At 40.2% G+C, this 19,345-nt stretch overlaps 2 protein-coding genes across 2 annotated transcripts; one reads left to right on the top strand and one right to left on the bottom strand.

Moving 5' to 3' along the window:
- Nucleotides 1-592: 592 nt before the first annotated feature.
- gba1 (glucosylceramidase beta 1) lies at nt 593-10,541 on the top strand. Its single transcript, XM_083898337.1, has 12 exons — nt 593-719; nt 860-937; nt 2,530-2,721; nt 2,816-2,962; nt 5,211-5,344; nt 7,190-7,362; nt 7,442-7,531; nt 7,637-7,784; nt 8,723-8,947; nt 9,329-9,492; nt 9,597-9,713; nt 10,057-10,541. Exons 1-12 carry the CDS (start codon nt 665-667, stop codon nt 10,160-10,162), a joined length of 1,629 nt encoding a protein of 542 aa, XP_083754463.1. The 5' UTR covers nt 593-664; the 3' UTR covers nt 10,163-10,541.
- Nucleotides 10,542-10,881: 340 nt separating this feature from the next.
- Nucleotides 10,882-19,340, bottom strand: rnf115a (ring finger protein 115a; the record flags this gene model as incomplete). The annotated part of the gene is made up of 9 exons (XM_083890533.1): nt 10,882-12,001; nt 13,107-13,222; nt 15,207-15,300; nt 15,391-15,463; nt 15,552-15,620; nt 15,779-16,062; nt 16,324-16,378; nt 16,811-16,869; nt 19,185-19,340. 9 exons carry the CDS (start codon nt 19,338-19,340, stop codon nt 11,879-11,881), a joined length of 1,029 nt encoding a protein of 342 aa, XP_083746659.1. The 3' UTR covers nt 10,882-11,878.
- Between the last annotated feature and the right edge of the window lie 5 nt (nt 19,341-19,345).

The raw sequence follows: 19,345 nt of genomic DNA, 5'->3' as shown, positions 1-19,345 counted from the left end.
AGAAAATAAATATAAATAAATAGGGTATTTGTACATACACACACACACACATAGGGTGAGATGACTCAGCATTCTCTACTGTATTTTCTTGGGAAATGCACATGTTCTAGTTTGCATTAGTAGACAGCTGGGAGACGTAAAGTAGAAACAGATACATTAAGCAATATAACTACTATAACATTTTCCCAAGCCACGTTTATTTTTTATAGGATATCTTTTTTTATTATTATTATCCCACAGTGGGGAGAGTATGGGGTTCCAGTAGCTAGGTATACAGAAAAAAAAGACAAAATATTATTTTTTAAAAAACGAAAAATATTGTTAAAAAAAATATACATAGAAACAAAAGTAAATAAATAAATAATACGTATTATAAAAAACATTAAATAAAGAGAGAATATGTTAATCATTTTGTTTTATTTTTTTTTATTTTTAGAATAACCCGAGTGGTCAATAAACGTTATTAATTATTTTGTCGTTGATTGTTTTTTCCACAACCTCTTTAAAGGGACAGCGCCCTCTGTCTGCGAGCGCTGGTTGTAGCAAGGGAGTTCACGTCACGTGACAGCGTGCAAAGTCACATGACGTGACAGTCAGAAGTTCCGGTCGAGGAAGTCGTGGAAGAGAGAGGAGACATGTGTAAATGTGTGATGTCTGAGTGCAGATGTCTTTAAGTGAACTCTCTGGTGATGTCAGAGTGTGTGTCAGGATCCTACAAGGTGAGGTCATCGACTATAACAATGCAGTGTTTATGTGTTTGTGTCAACTCCATAAATAAATAAATATACAAACAGCAGCTGAGTCACTGTTTACAGCCAGTTTTACCCCCATGTTGAACTCATTTAAACATTGTTTACAGGTAGAATGGCGCTGTCACTGCCACCGGCTGTTCTTCTGATTCTTGTTTACCTGACAACAGGAGTGACTCTCTCTGCAGGTAACAACAAACTTAAGTTTTACTTATGGGCTTTCCAGGTTTCAAAAGTGCTTGAATTTGTTGATACAAAGCTTGAAATTGTATATAATTATTTATTTCACAACAAATAGCTTTGTGATTGAAGAGACCCCAAAAATGAGAAGTGCTCACTCGGTTTACTTCACCACACCATTTAAAAGGTGGTGTTCATTTTGAGTTTGTATTTGGGTGTATACAGGGTGTTGAAAGTCTAAAAAAAATCTGGAATTTTGTGTAAAAGTCCTGATATGTAATATATGCAGAAAACCTAATAAAATCATGATATTCAGGCGTCTGAATATCATTTCTTTGTGTGAGTTTAAAATGATGAAGTTAGCTGCAACTAACGTTTATTTACGTAATCGATTAATCTGTCGATTATTTTCTCGATTAATCAATGAATCGCTTAGTCCATAAAATGTCAGAAAATGTTAAAAAAACGTTGATCAGTGTTTGTCAAAGCTGGAAATGATGATGTTCTCGAAATCTTGTTTTGTTCACAAACCAAAATGATTCCGTTTTGATGATTTCTTTGTTATGTGGAGCAAAGAAACCAAGTAAATATTCACATTCAAGAAGCTAAAACGATCATTAATCTTGTTTTAATAATGAAAAAAGCTTCGATTAACCGTTTCAGCTCTAGAAGTTATGTCAGGCTATATGGCCTCAAATCAATATCACGATATATTGAGCAGCACACCTCGATAACGATAAATAGACGATAAGTTCGAAGTTGCTAAATGACGTCATCGCCTACTTTGCATAATTGACCATTTGCCTGATATATGTGTCCGAGTGTCTTAAAGGGACATGAACGCACAAGTAGCCTGTCTACCTACACACACAGCCAAAAACACTTTTATTTTGTTTTCTTTTTTTTTTAATTATCGAATGAATCGATAACGGCAAAATGACGCAGATTATCGTCGTACATTTTGTTAACGATAAATTTTCGATATATCGCCCAGCCCTATGTCAGATTAGCTTGGTGGAAACATTGTCACACAACCCAAGACGAATTTTTAAAAAAAAGTCTATTGAGATCATGACCTCAACTCAACAGGAAGTCATCCATGTTGAATTTGGCGTCCGTCTTGGTGATTTGCACGGTTCGTAAATGAACAAATTCATCTGAGCACGTTAATCATACCAACATTTAAAAAAACAAAAAAAAACATTAATTTGCACTAAAGACATTAAAGATGAAAAATTCTCAAAAGGTCTCTCAGATTCAAAAGGGGCGTGGTCACAACAACGCTCACAATTTTGGCGAATTTCGACCATCCGCCACAAAACAGGAAGTGCCCTGTAACTTTGCCGTACATTGACCAATCGGCTCGAAACTTCATGACCCGCCCACAAAACATCATCCCATGAAAACTAAGTCAAGGACATAGCGCCACCTGCTGGCAGCATGGCAGCTTTAATATTTTTTTTTGTATTCTTTAGTTTAGTAGTTTAATGCATTTCAACTTTTTAATCATTTTAATCACTTTTATTCCTCCTCCTCCTCAGCACCTTGGCGTGATTAAAAAGTGTTTTATAGATGAAACTGCTTTGCCTTTTCTCAACAGACATCAGCAAATGTGTTGCCAGAAGCTTTGGCCACGACTCTGTGGTGTGCGAGTGTAACGCCACTTACTGTGACAGCGTTGGTTCAGCCTCGCTTCCTCCACCGGGACAGTTCTCCTCCTACTTGAGCAGCATGGCAGGCAGCAGACTGGAACCAGACGCGGGTCGGGTGCAGGTGAACGGCAGCGGCGCAGGTGAGTGATGCGGGGCTTTGTGGAGGGTTGTCAGTGGAGTCGGTGCAAGTACGGAGCGGTCTCTTCTCTTTCATCCGTGTCTCTCGGCCGTCAGGCCTCAGGTTGACTATCGTTCCCTACCAGAATTACCAGAAGATCAGGGGATTCGGTGGAGCCATGACTGACGCGGCGGCTGTCAACATCCTGTCCCTCTCTGCTGCTGCTCAGGACCAGCTGTTGAGACAGTATTTTTCCAGTGAAGGTAAAATACAATATTTGCAGGAACCAGTGCAACGCAAGATTCAAGAGGTTTTACTTGTCATTAGTGTAGCAGAAGGGGATCGTAGGCATGTTTTGATAAACACTTTGAAATCCAATCAAATACACATCAATTGAAGTGTAGATTTTGTATAAAAATTGGGGCCGGGTAATATGGCCTTTGTTTCTTATTATACTAATGACAAAGACATTGTTTGTATTTATTTTTAACTTAAAGGTACAATATGTAGTATATATGGGTTTATATAACCCAAAATCCACCCTTTTTTATACATATTATGTGCTCCTGCATTGTCTAGTCGCTGTATAATAGTTTTTGTTTCATTTTCGTAGTGTTTCAAAAAGTCATGTTAAATAACATGACCACGGACCGCGGTTGCATAGCCACTGTTAGCAGAGAGACGCCATGTTTCTACCGGAGCCTGTAAGGACAAGCGCGAGAGAACAAAACAAGCGTCTCTTTACTTGTAGCGGAAGTCCCGCCTCCTCTCTCTCCGCTTCGTCTGCTACGGCCGCGGTAGCTCGCCCTCTCCCTCACCTCACGAACCTCATCTGCTGACACGGAGAAAAACGACGAGGACGACATTTGACCAGCTGCGGATACCGTAGCGCTCAGGGAAGGGAGGGGGTGAGCAGAGCAGCAGGTCTTTGTTGTAAATTTCAGCCTCTCCTCTAGATGGCACTATAAACTACTTATTTCCCCTTTAAGATGCACGATATTTTTCCTATATGCCGATATATCAGCAATGTTTGGGCCGATACCGATACATCTTTTCTTTGGCCCAACTACAGAGGTCATTTTGTCTCTTCTGTAGTGAAATTAACATAATATTTTTCATACTCACGTGGCAGCAGATGTGGATATACAATATCTTCGATGTGCAAAATAAACAGGCATCGATACAGTAATAGCCGTAGGGGGCGCTAGCATAGGAGTCAAGGAGGTAGCTTCAAGCTTTTTCAGCCTATCAGTCATTAGTAATATCAGCAGATCTTGGTGTGCTTGCTGATATCTGAAATTACATTTTTAAAAGCCAGTATCTGCTGATACTGATATCCCTAATTTGAACGATTGATTTTTAAACATGATTCCTAAAGTGCAAACAAACACAAACCTTTGTGGAGTTGTAGAACTATGGGAGCCCAAGAGGAGCAATAGTAGAAGTTAAAGGGAAAATCAATTTTTCAATAAAAAATTGCTCCAACACACCTGATTCAAATGAACGGTCTGAATCAGGTGTGTTGGAGCAGGTCATCATCTCAAACATCCCGGGCATTGTTCCCCGAGGACCAGGATTGGGAAACTAATAATTTGTATTCCTTATTAATGGTGCGAGTTACGAGGACAGAGGAATGACTGTGTATGACGCGTGCTTATGAACGGAGAGTAAACTGCAGCAGAAAGTCTCCGTGTGACAGAGATAAAACCTTATGATCGTACAGAGATGCTTTTTGCACGAGCGAGACACATTTTTCCTTTTCGTTATTATCTGTTGCCATCAGTCTGACTGTGGCTGGAAAGAACCTGCTATAAAAAACCTGTCATAAAAAAACATGACTTTGTGTGATGACACTGTTATGTCGGCAGCGGCAGAGTTCAAAGCATCATAAAAGTATGCGAAATACACATAACATAGATGCTGTTGTACTATTTGTACCGTTATTATACATTTTTCATATGCAAACGCAGCAAAAAAGTGTATTGGAAAATAGTTAGTTCAGGCTGTAAAACTGGTGTTCATATAAAGAAGGTTATTGGGGTCACGATAATTATCATGCATTACTTTAATAAGGCTAGATTCTAAATATATATCTACATAAATGTCATGGTATGGCCCTCACTGCTTAAGGGTAGTAAACACTAGTAAGAAGTTAATTTATGTTCAATAAATTGTTTATTACACACACGAATGTATCTGTGTGCAATTATGATGGCATTTAGTTGTACAGTATCGCTGCTCCATTGAATAAACAACATTTCATAGAATTGTCAATTTCATTGTTATGAATACTAAATAGAAGGTGGTCAAAGTAAAGTTTTTCTCAATTCAATCACAAAACGAGTAAAACTCGGTAAACTTCCGAGATGAGAAACAATGGGACGTATTGTAGTATGTCTAAACACGGGTACACACAAAATCTGAAGACGTAAAAACATGTTTATGATCAGTGTTTGAATGTAAAAAAAATGCTGTTGTGTTGTTGCCTCACCGATGCTGTGTCTCTGGCAGGTATCGGCTACAGCGTCGTGCGCGTCCCCATCGCCAGCTGTGACTTCTCCACCCGTCTGTACACCTACGCCGACACACCTGGAGACTACAACCTAGATAACTTCTCTCTGGCCCTGGAGGATACTAATATGAAGGTGCCCCGTCTCTTTCTCTGACTTTTAAAGTTGTGTGGACCAGCCAAAATGTCCTCACAATGATAGGTTCGCTTGACATTTGTGTACAAGCACACACAGTTTTGTATTTCTGTCTTCGTGAGGAAACCTCAGACATAATGCCCCTTATTCTAACCTTAACCATCACAACACAAGTGCCTAACCTTGACCCTAAAACCATGTCTTAGCCCTGAAAAAGCCCTTTAAACTTGTCCCCACAAGGTCAACATATCCACACAAAGATAGGTTTGTACATTTTTTGGGGTCCCCATGAGGATAGAAAAACATATACACACACATTCTTAGCCTAAATGAAGCCTCTTTTTTTAACTTTACCAAGAATAATTTAAAGGTGCCATATGTAAAGAATGTGGCCAAAAACAGTTACTACATTCAAATTCAAAATACAGAGGTCCACCTGTGGTTGCTCAGTAGCTGAGACTCTACTGACTGCAATGATTGGTAGACGGCGGTAGGTGGCGCCACATGCCAAAACATGATTTCAAAAACATAAACATGATTTGCAGTCTGCAAAATATTATTTTTAATGCAAATATTTTGTCTGTACTGTTCAGTTTGTTATATGAACATTATTCCTGAGTCTCTGTGACATATTAGGAGGATTTTATGGCCAGTTGCTTTAGATTTATTACATAATGCACCTTTAATACCTAACCCTAACCTGAGCCGAGCCACACTCATTAGGACTAGACTTTGGTCCTCAGGAACTACTGGTCCTAAAAAAAGTCAGTGTTTATACCAGAAAAAGTCTGAAGTAGCTCTTCAGAGATGACAAAAATGAGTACACACACACACGCGCACGCACACGCGCGCGCACACACACACACGCGCACACACACACACACACACACACACACACACACACACACACACACACACACACACACACATTCTTGTACTTGCTGCATACTGAGGACCAGCATTTCCACTTTATAAATCAACACAATTACAAATATCTACTTCATGAATGACATCTACAAAGAACTACTGGTTGCAGTACCATAAAATGTCTGCAGGTGGAGCCCCAGAGCAAAAAGGGCTGGAAAACTTTTTCGATTTTATTTAATTTTTTTAATTTTTGGTCCAACATTTTACAATAACATCATACTATACTATGTCGACCAAAATTTAAAAAAGAATTTGACAAAAAAATTTGGTCCAACATTTGACAAAAACGTCATACTATACGATGTCTTCCAACATTTGAAAAAAAAAATTAGACCCAAAATTTTAAAAAAAAAATTACCCAAAATTTGAACAAAAATTTTGACCCAAATTTTGAAAAAAATTTGACCCAAAATGTGAAAAAAAAAATTGAAACAAAATTGTTGGTCCAAAATTTGACAAAAACGTCATTCTATACTATGTCGTCCAAAATTTGATACAAAAAGATTTACCCAAAATTTTTGGTCCAAAATTTGAAAAGAAAAATTTGGTCCAAAATTTGAAAAAAAAAATAGGTCCAAAATTTGAAAAGAAAAATTTGGTCCAAAATTTGAAAAAAAAATTTGGTCCAAAATTTGAAAAAAAAAATTTGGTCCAACATTTGAAAAAGAAAATTTGGTCCAAAATTAAAAAAAAAATGATGGTCCAAAATTTGAAAAAAGTCGTCCAAAATTAAAATTTTTGACAAATTGAGTATAGCATGTTATATCAACCTAAGGAAGTGATTTCAATGAAAACAAAGTGAGGACCGGCCAAAATGTCCTCACTCCGTAAAAATTACCTCACTACCCAACACACACACACACACTCACACACACACACTCACTCCTTTTCCATAGTCTCTATTCTTCCTCTCCTCAGATCCCTCTCCTGCAGAAAGCTCAGGCCATGTCTCCTCGCCCTCTCTCTCTGTTGGCCAGTGCCTGGAGCGCCCCCGCCTGGATGAAGACTAACGGTGCACTCATAGGGAAGGGCTCCCTGAAGGGCCGGCCCGGCGGCAAGGAGCACAAAACATGGGCTCAGTACTACATCAGGTGATATGACGTCGCGTGTTGGTAACGCTTGATATCATCAAAGTGTTTATTCTGACGGTGCTTAAATCGATCCTCTCAGGTTCCTCGAGGAATATGCTAAATATAACCTGACCTTCTGGGCTGTGACCACAGGGAACGAGCCCTCTGCAGGAATGTTGACAAACTACAGGTCCCCTCCTTGAATAGTTTTGTGATTGATTTTCATATTAAATTATATTAATCACCCTCGTGGTTTCACAGCAAGCTGACAAGTTAAAAGTTGGTGTCGCTGCAGTTTCCAGGCTCTGGGCTTCAAGCCTGAGGAGCAGCGGGACTGGGTGGCCCTGGACCTGGGCCCGGCTCTGCATGCTTCGTCATTCCCAAACACTCACGTCCTCGTACTGGATGACAACCGTTTGCTGTTGCCTCACTGGGCTAAAGTGGTGAGTCTTAGGTCAGAGATGGTGGGGGGGGGGGACCATGGAAAAGTTATTTAAAATCTGAGGCAGCACTAGTGATGCACAAACCAAAGCAGGACTCTTCAGCATAGCACCAAATTCTCTTCTGATTTTGTGAGCCCCACAGGAAAACGTGTTAATATCCACATTGCCAAATTTGATGATGATGATTGAATGAAAAGTGTTTAAAAATGAGGATTGACTTCATGTAAAATTCAGCTGCTCTGAGACAATGGGGGTTTTATATTGTTAGAGTTTGAGGATGAGGTGGTGTGTCATTGAGGCATATTTTTAGACGCGCATAACTGATCCCAAACAGAAGGAAACTCTGTGTCAGTCCATAATTCTTTACTACAGAGTATTAACACAGTGAAAGGGAGAAAATGCGTTTTTGCAACATCAACTTGTCTGATTTTAGCTTCCTGACTGAATATTTTCTGGTTACTTTGCTTCTTTATGACAATAAACTGGGTTTGGGAAACAGTAATTAATGCCCTAAAGGTGCCATATGTAAGAATGTGGCCAAAAACAGTTACTACATTCAAATTCAAAATACCGAGGTCTTTTAGGTTGGGTTTTCTGACGTAACTGGCAACTCGTGGTTGCTCTGCAGCTGAGAATTTACTGACTGCAATGATTGGTAGACGGCGGTAGGTGGCGCCACATGCCAAAACATGATTTCAAAACATAAACATGATTTGCAGTCTGCAAAAGATTTTTTTTAATGCAAATATTTTGGCTGTACTGTTGTTGTTGGTGAGTTCAGTTTGTTATATGAACATTATTCCTGAGTCTCTGTGACATATTAGGAGGATTTTATGGCCAGTTGCTTTAGATTTATTACATAATGCACCTTTAACTGTCACTGATGCCACTTTCAGTGGAAACACGGTTTTCACGGACACCTTACCTCGTCTCTGCAGGTCCTAAGTGATATTCATGCAGGAAGGTACATTCATGGCGTGGCAGTCCACTGGTACATGGACAGCTTCATCCCAGCGGAGCTAAGCCTGGGAGTCACCCATCATCTATATCCAGAGTATTACCTGTTTGGCACAGAGGCCTGTGCTGGTTGGAGCCCGCTCGACAGAGGCGTGAAGCTGGGGAGCTGGGCCAGAGCTGAACAGTACGCACATGACATTTTAGAGGTGAGATCATCTCGCGCATGAGGGTTTTTTTTTACGTGTTCAGTCAGATCTGCGGTAACTGATGTGAGATTTGACAAGCTGTGAGCTGTAGCAGAAAGGTGAGTCATCTGGCTGGATACTGCACTACGGGTTTACACAGCGCTCTCCAGAAACAGCCTGCGGGCCTTGACAGCAAGCTGGAACTAGTGTTCTCTCTTTCTTCCGTCTTGCCTCTCTCAAAGAAAATTGGACTCCAGCCATTCCGTCCATTTTGCATGGATGTATTCGGCCTCCAGACATCTTGCCAGTCAGGAGGGATTTGTTTATGTAGATGTGTTGTCCTTATCAAACTCCAGTCCTACACAACCACAAACTAAACTGTGGGTGTTTGCTCCGTGGCAGGATTTGAATCATTATGTGGTGGGCTGGACCGACTGGAACCTGGCTTTGGACCAGACCGGAGGGCCAAACTGGGTTAAGAACTTTGTGGACAGCCCCGTCATAGTGGACGCAAAGCGTGACGTCTTCTACAAACAGCCAACTTTCTATAGCATGGCCCATTTCAGGTTGTACATGACTTTTTTTTTTTTGTTCACTGTGCATGTCCTGTTTCACCTCTTCATCCTCAAGAGGCACATGTTTAATGAGGAGTTCCTCTTTTATCAAACAGCAAGTTCCTGTGGGAGGGGTCTCAGAGAGTGGGGGTGTCTGCAAGTCACACAACTGACCTGGAATACTCTGCCTTCATCAGACCTGATGGATCAGTAGTTCTTATCCTACTCAACAGGTACTCTTCTGGTTTGAATGTGTGGGCGTTTCGATTTTGGGAATGAATAGTCAACAAGAGAAAGCACTCGGAGCGCACAAACCTCTGCCAAAACTGCTCAATCGAAATCAGAATCAGAATCAGAATTCAACTAAACTACACAGAATATTTTGTAACAATTATTTTACAAAAATCCCATATCCAGGTCACCACCAACATCTTATTATTTCTTCCTTGGGCCAAAAACATACATCCTGGAGAAAAAAATCAAGAAAAAGACACAAAATTTGCAGGCTAAAGGACAATATTGCGTCAGTTACATGATAATGGATTGCACCAACCTGTGTGTGTGTGTGTTTTGTAGGTCATCATCAGTGATCCAGTTTGAAGTCTGGGATCCTGACGTGGGCTTCATCACCTCCACTGCTCCGGCTCATTCGTTGCTCACACTTGCATGGAATACGCACTGATAATAAACTCAAGGTCAGACTTAATGTGCATTTCATGAACCATAAGTCACCTCATAAGGATTGTACATGCATTTCAATAATTATTTACTGAAGGAGCAGCTACTCGACTTCTCTGTTAACGGCAGGCTGCTCAAATGAACTCTTATTTCAAATTAACGACTGTAATTGTTTTTTGAGATGCTTTTTTTGTTTGTTAATTATTTAAAATAACCTCGATTTCATCTACACGTCGCAAGTGTTTTCTGTGCACCAGCTCATATGAAACTGATGTAGCAAATCACCGGAACTGATGCGTTTAATTTCCTGGTAACAAGATGCTTGAATGTCCTCATGTCAAAATCACTGAAGAAGAAGTTGTGTGGATGATTTACAGTTTGTATCTGCCTTCTGTTGATGCTATTAAATATTGAAATTTGAAAGCACATCTTGTTGACGGTGTTTGCACGTTCTCCCCGGTTTCCCGTTTCCTCCCACAGTCCAAAAACATGCAGATTAGGTAAATTGACCGTAGGTGTGAGTGTGAGTGGATGGTTGCGTCTCTGTGATGGACTGGCGATCTTTCCAGGGTGAACCCCACCTATCGCCCTATCTCAGCTGACATTGGCACAGCACCCCCGCAACCCCCTGCATGTGGAGGATAAAGTGGTAGAAGATGGTTTTCTGTCATTTATTAATACCTCATAGACATTTTTTTCCCATATATATAATATACAGTTTCAATAACCAGATAGTTCACATTTGTGTCTCCATTCTCATTGGGTTTTTTTTTTCTGTTTGTTTTTTTGTCTTCCTTTGCAAACCGTAAGTAGTTGGACTAAAATTATTTACATCAAAAAGTGATAAAAATGTGAAACAAAACACGGTCATAAACAAAAGGAATAAAAATGACGGTGATGCCACTCATCTGTGATATATACACCGGGAAGATTATGACTTAAGCATTAGTTAATGGGTTGGGCTCCAAAAATATTTCATGTTATTCCCTTACTAGCTTTTTTTTTTTTTTTTTTACCTGATGTAGAAACATCTTAAATGGTGTCAGGAATCCAAGCTTTAATGCCAATTCTTACACATTTGTTACCATTTAACAGCAACTTAATGTGATTCTGAATAAAGTCTCTTGTTTTAAATAGCATTACAGAGGATGGACACAATAACATCAACCTTACTATGCAATCGCTCAACTATACTACGCTCAAACAACATCTCCATGATACGTGTTAAAAAATTAACGGTTATTGCCGGTGTCCATGTTGTTAGGTCCAGACTCTGTAGATGCCAAGAGTGCATGTAAACTCTAATGTATTCCTGTTTGCCGTACAGGGCTCAGTTGCAGGTTTCAGCGAATCATCAGGCAAATTAAGTCTTAAGATTAAGTCTAGAATTTCCCCATAATTGTGTTTTGTAGCAGTGCCTTTTAGGAGGAAAATGAAAATGAGTTTGCTCGTAAAAATGTAGGCTTGATATTGTTATCAGGCAAAAAGAAGAGACACCTAGCAGATCTCAACCGACTGTTAAGACGTCTGTTTGGAAATCTGTACAAGGTCGAGGAGAAAGTCATTGAAATAGAAAATAAAAATACAAAAAAAAATTAGACTTGAGATGATTATGACTGCAAAATAGAAGAAAAGACGGAAGCAGTGAAGTGTTTTTGTCTTCTTGGGTGCAGTGTTGAATGTAGGCAGGGAGAATTGAGGGCTGAAACAGGTGGGTGTCTCAGAAGGACCATCTGTCCTGTGTGCGAGGGTCCATGGAGAGGGAGGGGGACTCTGATGGAGGCTGGCTGCTGCTGCTGTCTTCACCGTTCAAACTCTTCCTACACACTGGACACGTGTCATGCTGTGTGGCCAAAGACAAAAAAAAAGAAAACGTAAATAACAACATTTAGCTGAAGACAGTTTGCCCACACAAGTCGCCTTCTTATGTTTGTCTTTTTTTATATTTTATTATGGATGACTTGCTTGTATTCGTTAGCGTCTGGTCAACCAAACATACGACAATGAGTGTCAGCATTTGTCAACAAATAGTACGCTTAGTATTAAGCAATTGATTTCTTCATACGTGTACCAAGTTCATGTCTGCTAACATTCTACACATTGTTTTATAGTGTAATACATTTAGTGAGAGAAGGAAAAGCCAGTGATGACTCTTAACATAAACCACGTTTCCCTCATGGTACAGTGCAGTTTGGTACGGTAAAGCCCTCTATTAAGCCTGAATTTTGACTGAAAACAGTACCTTTACTTGGTAGGTGGGATATGGGCTGTGCCTGATGGCTGAATCGGCGAGATTTGTGGCGTGACGTTGTACGACATCAAACGCGACACAGAGGACGTTCAGCAGCTCGTTTGTCTCAACAAGACATCATGCTTTGTAAGAGAATAGACTGCGGGCGTTGAAGACACACCGGTCGCAGGGGAATGGCGATTTTTTTTGTTGCCCAATCAGCCGACTGTCATGGGGTCTAGCTCCACCCAAAATGCACCGTAGCATTCCTCTGATACCCCAAGGGAAGGGTACTGTAAAATGGAACAGTTGGTTCCGAATAGAAACGCAATAAAACACGTGCCGAACCAAAAAGTTCCACCCAGTGGAAACACACCAATCGTGAGCCACATGCTACATAGCAACATACTCCTATAGTATGCTGCTGTAAACATTTAGTAAATAAACCTGAAACCAGTTTGCTAAAACCCACAGTGCAGTTATACAATAATATTCATTTATTAGCCGTTATTTAAGATTTCTCCTTAATGTCACAGACAGTGGAGTTTAACATATATAGATAGAAAGGTAGATAGTATCACCCCGTAAATGTTCACTTGTGGTTCCATGTGAATGACCAAGTATGTTTACAACTTTGCATCCAGTCAATACGGTCAACACTGCATGTATCAATATGTAGTATCTTCTTGCAAGTTTTTCCTTCTTTGTTGTGACTCACCATTTCCAGCCATGGCACTATACAGTCTGAATGAAAGAAGTGGTTACAGGGTAACTGTCTGACTGGCTCTCCCACTGTGAAGTCCTCTTTGCACACTGGACACTCCATACAGCAGTCTACAGGAAGAAACAATACACATGATTGTTAATGTTTCATCATTAAATGTCATTTCTAATAGTTGTCATCTGTCACTTTCTTCTGGAAGCACTGAATCATCAGAACCTCAAGTCTTCTTCAAGGTGAAGTAAGTAGTTTATAGTGCCATCTAGAGGAGAAGCTGAAATTTACAACAAAGAATGCTCCTCTGCTCACCCCCTCCCTTCCCTGAGCGCTACGGTATCCGCAGCTGGTAAAATGTCGTCCTCGTCGTCTTTCTCCGTGTCAGCAGATGAGGTTCGTGAGGCGAGGGAGAGGGCGAGCTACCACGGCCGTAGCAGACGAAGCGGAGAGAGAGGAGGCGGGACTTCCGCTACAAGTAAAGAGACGCTTGATTTGTTCTCTCGCGTTTGTCCTTACAGGCTCCGGTAGAAACATGGCGTCTCGCTGCTAACAGTGGCTATGCAACCGCGGCCCATGTTATTTTACATGACTTTTTGAAACGCTACGAAAATGAAACACAAAATATTATACAGCGACTAGACAATGCAGGAGCACATAATATGTATAAAAAAGTGGATTTTGAGTTATATAAACCGATAAATGCTACACAGTGTCCCTTTAAGTTTACTTGCATACATTAACTTGTTTTTATGGTCAAAAACCTCCTAGTTGCTGTAAATGAGTCGATAGAAATCTCTCCTTACTGAAGCTCTCGTCAGTCGTGCTGTTTCAGACTGAAATCTCACCCCCAGAAGACAGAACTGTGTTGTGATTGGCCAGCCAACGAGAGCTTTCTCAACTTTCTTGTGATTGGCCAATACCTGGAAGTGACGTAATCAGAACACCAGCTCTCAGAAGTGCAGCTCCCGCTTCTGGAACTGTGGATGCACTGCTACTCATTATTAAAACATTGTTTTAACAATGTTTAAAAATGGCTTCGTCACGACCCCGCCGCACTCCCTTTTATGACTTGGAGTCAGAAGACACTATCGCAATCGGATGTGCCCGGACTAGTGCCCGGAGGAGGAGGATCTGCTGTTCAGGAGAAATGCTGTTTACGTACCCGAACCGTTTTTTTTTCAAACATTCAGGGCTTCATAAACGAGGTAATGGCGCAGATACACACCAAAAGCAGCGTTAATTGGTACTTCCGTTCTATGGGAGCTTTAATATTTCTGAGCAGAGATTGAAGACAAAATAAACATACAGAGGTTGGCCTAGCTGATGAATAAAACGAATTGGAGAAAAGCTCACCGTCTTTCATTAATCCCAATAAGTCACAGATCAACAAGCCTGTAAACACTAGGCTGTAAATCTGACAGAACAGTTACAGCTCAATGGAAATGTAGGACACACAAGACAAAGTCACGATTCAAAGTAGAACTTGGGGAAAATAAACTACAGGAGGTGAAAGACTAAAAGGACGTCATCTGAAAGTTATTTATAGAACAAACAGGTTGATACGCTCAAGGTTAATGAACATTTCGTCCCAGAGCGAAACAATTACAGAGACTTCTCTTTGCAGCAGCATATAAACACAAGAGTCCGGTCATGCTGTATCCAAATGCTGCACAGTGTGCACAGACATTTAACGAGTAAGCATTTCAGTCAGACAACTCACGTTTGAGTGGTTATGGCATCATACAATACAACACAAATGGAGCACCAGTGCAGGGGAGCAGTAGCAGAGATTGAGAGGGAGTGTATGTGAGGCTCGCGTCATATATTTACATATTAACAAATGTGACTAGCCAAATTTAACGAGAGAGTACACAGCTTTAGACATGTCAGCGTATAATATATACGAAAATAATGTCTAATTCACACAGGAGGACAGCAACTGACTTTGATTTTGACAGGATTTTAGGGAGGTTGTGTGACTTTTGGCGTAATTTAAATCGCTTGTTTTTAACTAGTCCTTTAGCTAATCAATTTATTAAGAGAACTTAACCAATTGTCTCACTCCAGCCACAAGGAATACTGAAATGTGTTTGTTCTTACCTGCTTGTTCCTGAGATATATTGACAGTTGGGAGAGAAGAGATCTTCTCTTTCTCTGCTGGAGGAGGTCCTGTGTTTTCCAGCTGACCCAGTAACTTCACAAACACACACACACAAGCAAAGTGAATACAAATTCAAAGGTGACACAAACACAAAAATAAGTCATTATATACAATTTGGTTTACCTGTGTTATGACAGCGTCTAACCCCCCTTGTCCCCAGGCGTAATCCCCTGGGTTAGAGTGCAGCATCCCCGTCCTAAAAAGATACAGATGACTGAAGTTGATAAGAAACAGCACTGACACTGTGACTGTGACTCTGAGATGCTTCTGTAAAGTCACCTTACCATGACAGCGGAGGAGAGCCAGAGACTCCAGAGTTGGCAAAGAGCCCAGCGAGAAACTGTTGCACAATCCTAGCAGGTGGAGAAAAAGAGAGAATAGACAAGAGTTAATGTCATCCCCGAAAATAACAGTCAGGATTGTAGGAGCATAAATAGCGCTGTCGTTATAAGTGGGAGTATGCATGGCAGATAGGGAAGCCAAGAAAATGTTGATGAAGACAGTTACTCACCCTTCCACAGCGGGCGAGCGGTCTGGCCTGCTGCTGCCTCTGGACCGGTATCTTCTCTGGCTGTGTAGGCGAGGAGGACGTCCCGGTCCCCAGTGATCCCCGGCTCCTAGTAGACCCCCCATAGGTCCGCCTAAGCCTGCTGGGACTGACCCCCCAATAGGTCCCCCTCCCAAACCCCCCAGGTCACTGAGACTTCCCAGGCGTCCTCCAGGGAGCCGAGGTTCTGAGTCAGGGGTGTCATTCTCTGTTGTAAATGGCCGCTCCAGTAACAGCAGGTGCCATAGCTATGGGGGTGTTGAGATGGGACAGGGAACAGGTAGAGGTTTGAAGAAAGATGGGTTTTAGGTAAAAGGGAAGGAGACAGCATGATGGGAAATTATAGAAAGCAAAAGTTAAACAAAGACCAGGAGTGAAATGGAAAGTAAAAGAAGAGAAAAGGGTAGGGGAGGGGGAAAAAAAACCAAGTGTGTTTACAAAAACATTTTTTTTTCTCTTTACCCTCCTCCCCACCCTGTTCTCCAAAAACCCCTCTGATCAACTCGTACCTCTGCAAACTGTGTGGCTGTGTCATCTAGCCCGTTTGATCCACCCTCTAAAAGACTGAGGGGACAAAAGACACTATCAGAAACATCCACTTGACCATCAACAGGGCTGGGCGATATGGCCAGAAGCCTTATCACAATACAAACATTTCAAATCAGTTGATATCAATAATTATCACTTTAAAATATCAGATAATTCAAGGTTCCGTTTTCCTCCTCAGTAATAATTGAAAATACCATTTAGCTAAAGTTTCAAAAAAGGTTTATGACCTGAAGTGTGTTTGCACACTGCACAAACGTTATACCAATACATATTGCATTTTTATTATACTGATACTTTAGGAACATTATATAACGATACATGTTGTTATTGAATTATTGCCCAGTTTAGTCTGGCACAAAATTCCTAACTCAAGAGAACATCTAACAGTCCAGCAGTCAGAGTTTGAACTAGAATTACACTGACAGTAGATCAAGAAAAGTATCTTACCTCGAGTCTTCTGTCACTTCTTCTATGAACCCGGAATCACATCTTGGACAGATGTACTCCTAGAAAAGAGGCACACAACACAAGTTTGGAAAAAATATATATTACATTTAGTTTTGCAAGGCAGTGTCGTTTTAATTCTTATTCTGTGACAAATTGTCAAAACTTGAAAATTTCACTGGATAATCATGAACTATTCTTAAAACGTGATGATCAAATTGGCAGCAGATGACCTTTCTGATGATTAAATAATTTGTTTCTTAATAAAAATCTTTGTTTGGTGACAGGGTCTGTCATTATCATCAGTGTACTGTACAAATAATAAATACAAAAACACTGAAGATACAGCAACCAATCATATTCTTTACTATGACAAGGTGTCTTCAAAAGTTCAACATAAATTTGTATGGCTGCCCTTGTTTTTATGAATGTAACCCAGGAGGAAGAGCTGGTCTACCAACCACACCTAGAGTGAGCAGCGTTTAGATACAACTGAGATAGAAAAACAAAAACATGGAAACACTTCTTTGTTCAGGCTGGTTCATATGTTGTCCACTAATGTTGAGCTTGGGTTTCTCAACCTGGGTTCACTTAATAAACACAGATTAGACCGACACCTGTTTTTTTTACATACGTTACAAAAAAAGTAGGTCGCAAACATTTTAGCCATTGTGTGTGTTATCATGTGTTGTATTCTATTTAGAGTCATTTATTATTATGAAAACAACCTTAAGCGAACATTACGATTGAACAAATTCTGATAGAAAATTAGAAAAATAGAGTCACACAAAAAAAGGATTGTTGTGAAAAATGGCAGCCGAATGTCATCCACACTAAAGTTATCGTTTCTGTTGTGTAAATGAAATACAGGACTGAGAGATAATCCACGTAATATAATGTAGTCGTGTGAAGTAGTCAGTCAGATGTAGTCAGTCGGCTCATTCCAAAGACTGAATGAGCCTAAGACAAGGCCGGTTAAGAGTCAGTGACAGAGCAGGCAGGAATTTCCCTCTGCTGTACCATAAAAAAAAATCTGTCTGACAACAAGACAATTTAGTGGACTGATGGTCACACTTTTTCTTTCTGTCACTTTCAGAATAGGAGACAACACACAGCTCATAAATAATAGCTTGATATTTACAGACTATGTTCGAATATCTTGATATAAAGTTGGGACACAAGACAAGATATATATTGTATATATTGTAATATATAATAAGAAATTAAACAAAAACACAATAATTGCTGGATTTGAGCTGTTTATGATTTGTGCTACATACTTGAAATACAGTCGCCACCGTTTATTTTAGATTATATCCAGTGAATTTGGCTTTTCAATGAAACTATAAATATTGCAGGAATCTGCTGGAACACAAATGATCGGACTTCAAATTAAAGAAGAGTTATTGCGAGTTGTCTTGTATACTTTAACGATGAATTATTATTTTTCTTGCCATTGATTGATTGGTAAAATGACAGGACATTCGCATTAATATTAAATGAACCAAAACGATAATGCACTAAAGTTTCTTAATTAATCACTTTGAGTGACTAGCGACAAATTAGCAACTAAGAATACATGAATTGATTAATTGTAGCAGCCCTGATAAATGATGATGGAATTGAAACCCAATAAATATTCACATGTGGAAATGTATATACCCTGGTACAGTCAGATTTGGAGCAGAATGAACAGCCCATAATTAAAAGACTAATCAAACGATCACACACACATATGATGACAGTTTTAATAAACACCTGTCTTCTACTGCTGTAGCTGTTGAAAGTAAAAAAAAATATGAGCTTCAAAAGTTATTAAAATCTGTGAACAAATCAGTCTCGTCAATCACGTTTGCTCTCACTTTTGACTTTAAAACTGAAACTAAACTAAAATATTCCCGAAAATTCCCCAACTCCACATACCAACAATGTTTTTTTTCCAGGGACAAACTGAAAACGAAAACATCCTGGTGTCAATCAGCTAATAATGCAGAGATTTACACGAATAAATGACAAAGTACAACAACAGATCTTCTGTCTCTGAGCTGTTTGTGTTGTTCTGTGTAAATTAACATCAACCCCCGAGCTGCTCTTAAATGTCCAGTGTTTTGACTTAATGGACATTAACGTATAATCTGAAACATGTCTTAATTTGGTGCGAATGACTTACGTTTTTGAAATAGAGACATTCATCAGTGTCGGGAGTTTATTTAGTGAGTAAACGATAACAAACGCTGCTAGATGCTAACAGGCTAGCTAGGGTTTAGCTGTAGCAACCAAGCGATACAAACGCTATTTCGGACAAATGTTGACTTGTCAACGGCACGTATGAAACAAGACGGCGTCACAGAAAAGGAGAGAAATGCGTCTGTCTTACCGGGAGTTTGGGATTTACTTCTCCTTTACAACAGTGACAGAAAAATCGATGCGGTGAAACAGCCGCAGCCTCCGCCATCTTCCCCCAGAGCAGCACTAACACTCTGACGTCGGTCCTCCACGAACCGACGACAGCTGTCCGCCTCCAGCCCGGCATGCACC

Source organism: Microchirus variegatus, assembly GCF_963457635.1.
Source record: "Microchirus variegatus genome assembly, chromosome: 1".
In the NCBI taxonomy this organism is placed as follows: domain Eukaryota; kingdom Metazoa; phylum Chordata; class Actinopteri; order Pleuronectiformes; family Soleidae; genus Microchirus; species Microchirus variegatus.
The sequence above is the reverse complement of the archived record's forward strand: the minus strand, read 5'-3'. Positions and strand labels throughout refer to the sequence as shown.

What these genes read in the sequence shown, in the direction of transcription:
- gba1 (XM_083898337.1), top strand. Translation starts at nt 665, where the DNA reads ATGTCTTTAAGTGAACTCTCTGGTGATGTCAGAGTGTGTGTCAGGATC. An exon ending in AGGAGTGACTCTCTCTGCAG is followed by an intron (nt 938 to 2,529) that starts GTAACAACAAAC and finishes TTTTCTCAACAG; the next exon opens with ACATCAGCAAATGTGTTGCC. An exon ending in GTTCTTATCCTACTCAACAG is followed by an intron (nt 9,714 to 10,056) that starts GTACTCTTCTGG and finishes TGTGTTTTGTAG; the next exon opens with GTCATCATCAGTGATCCAGT.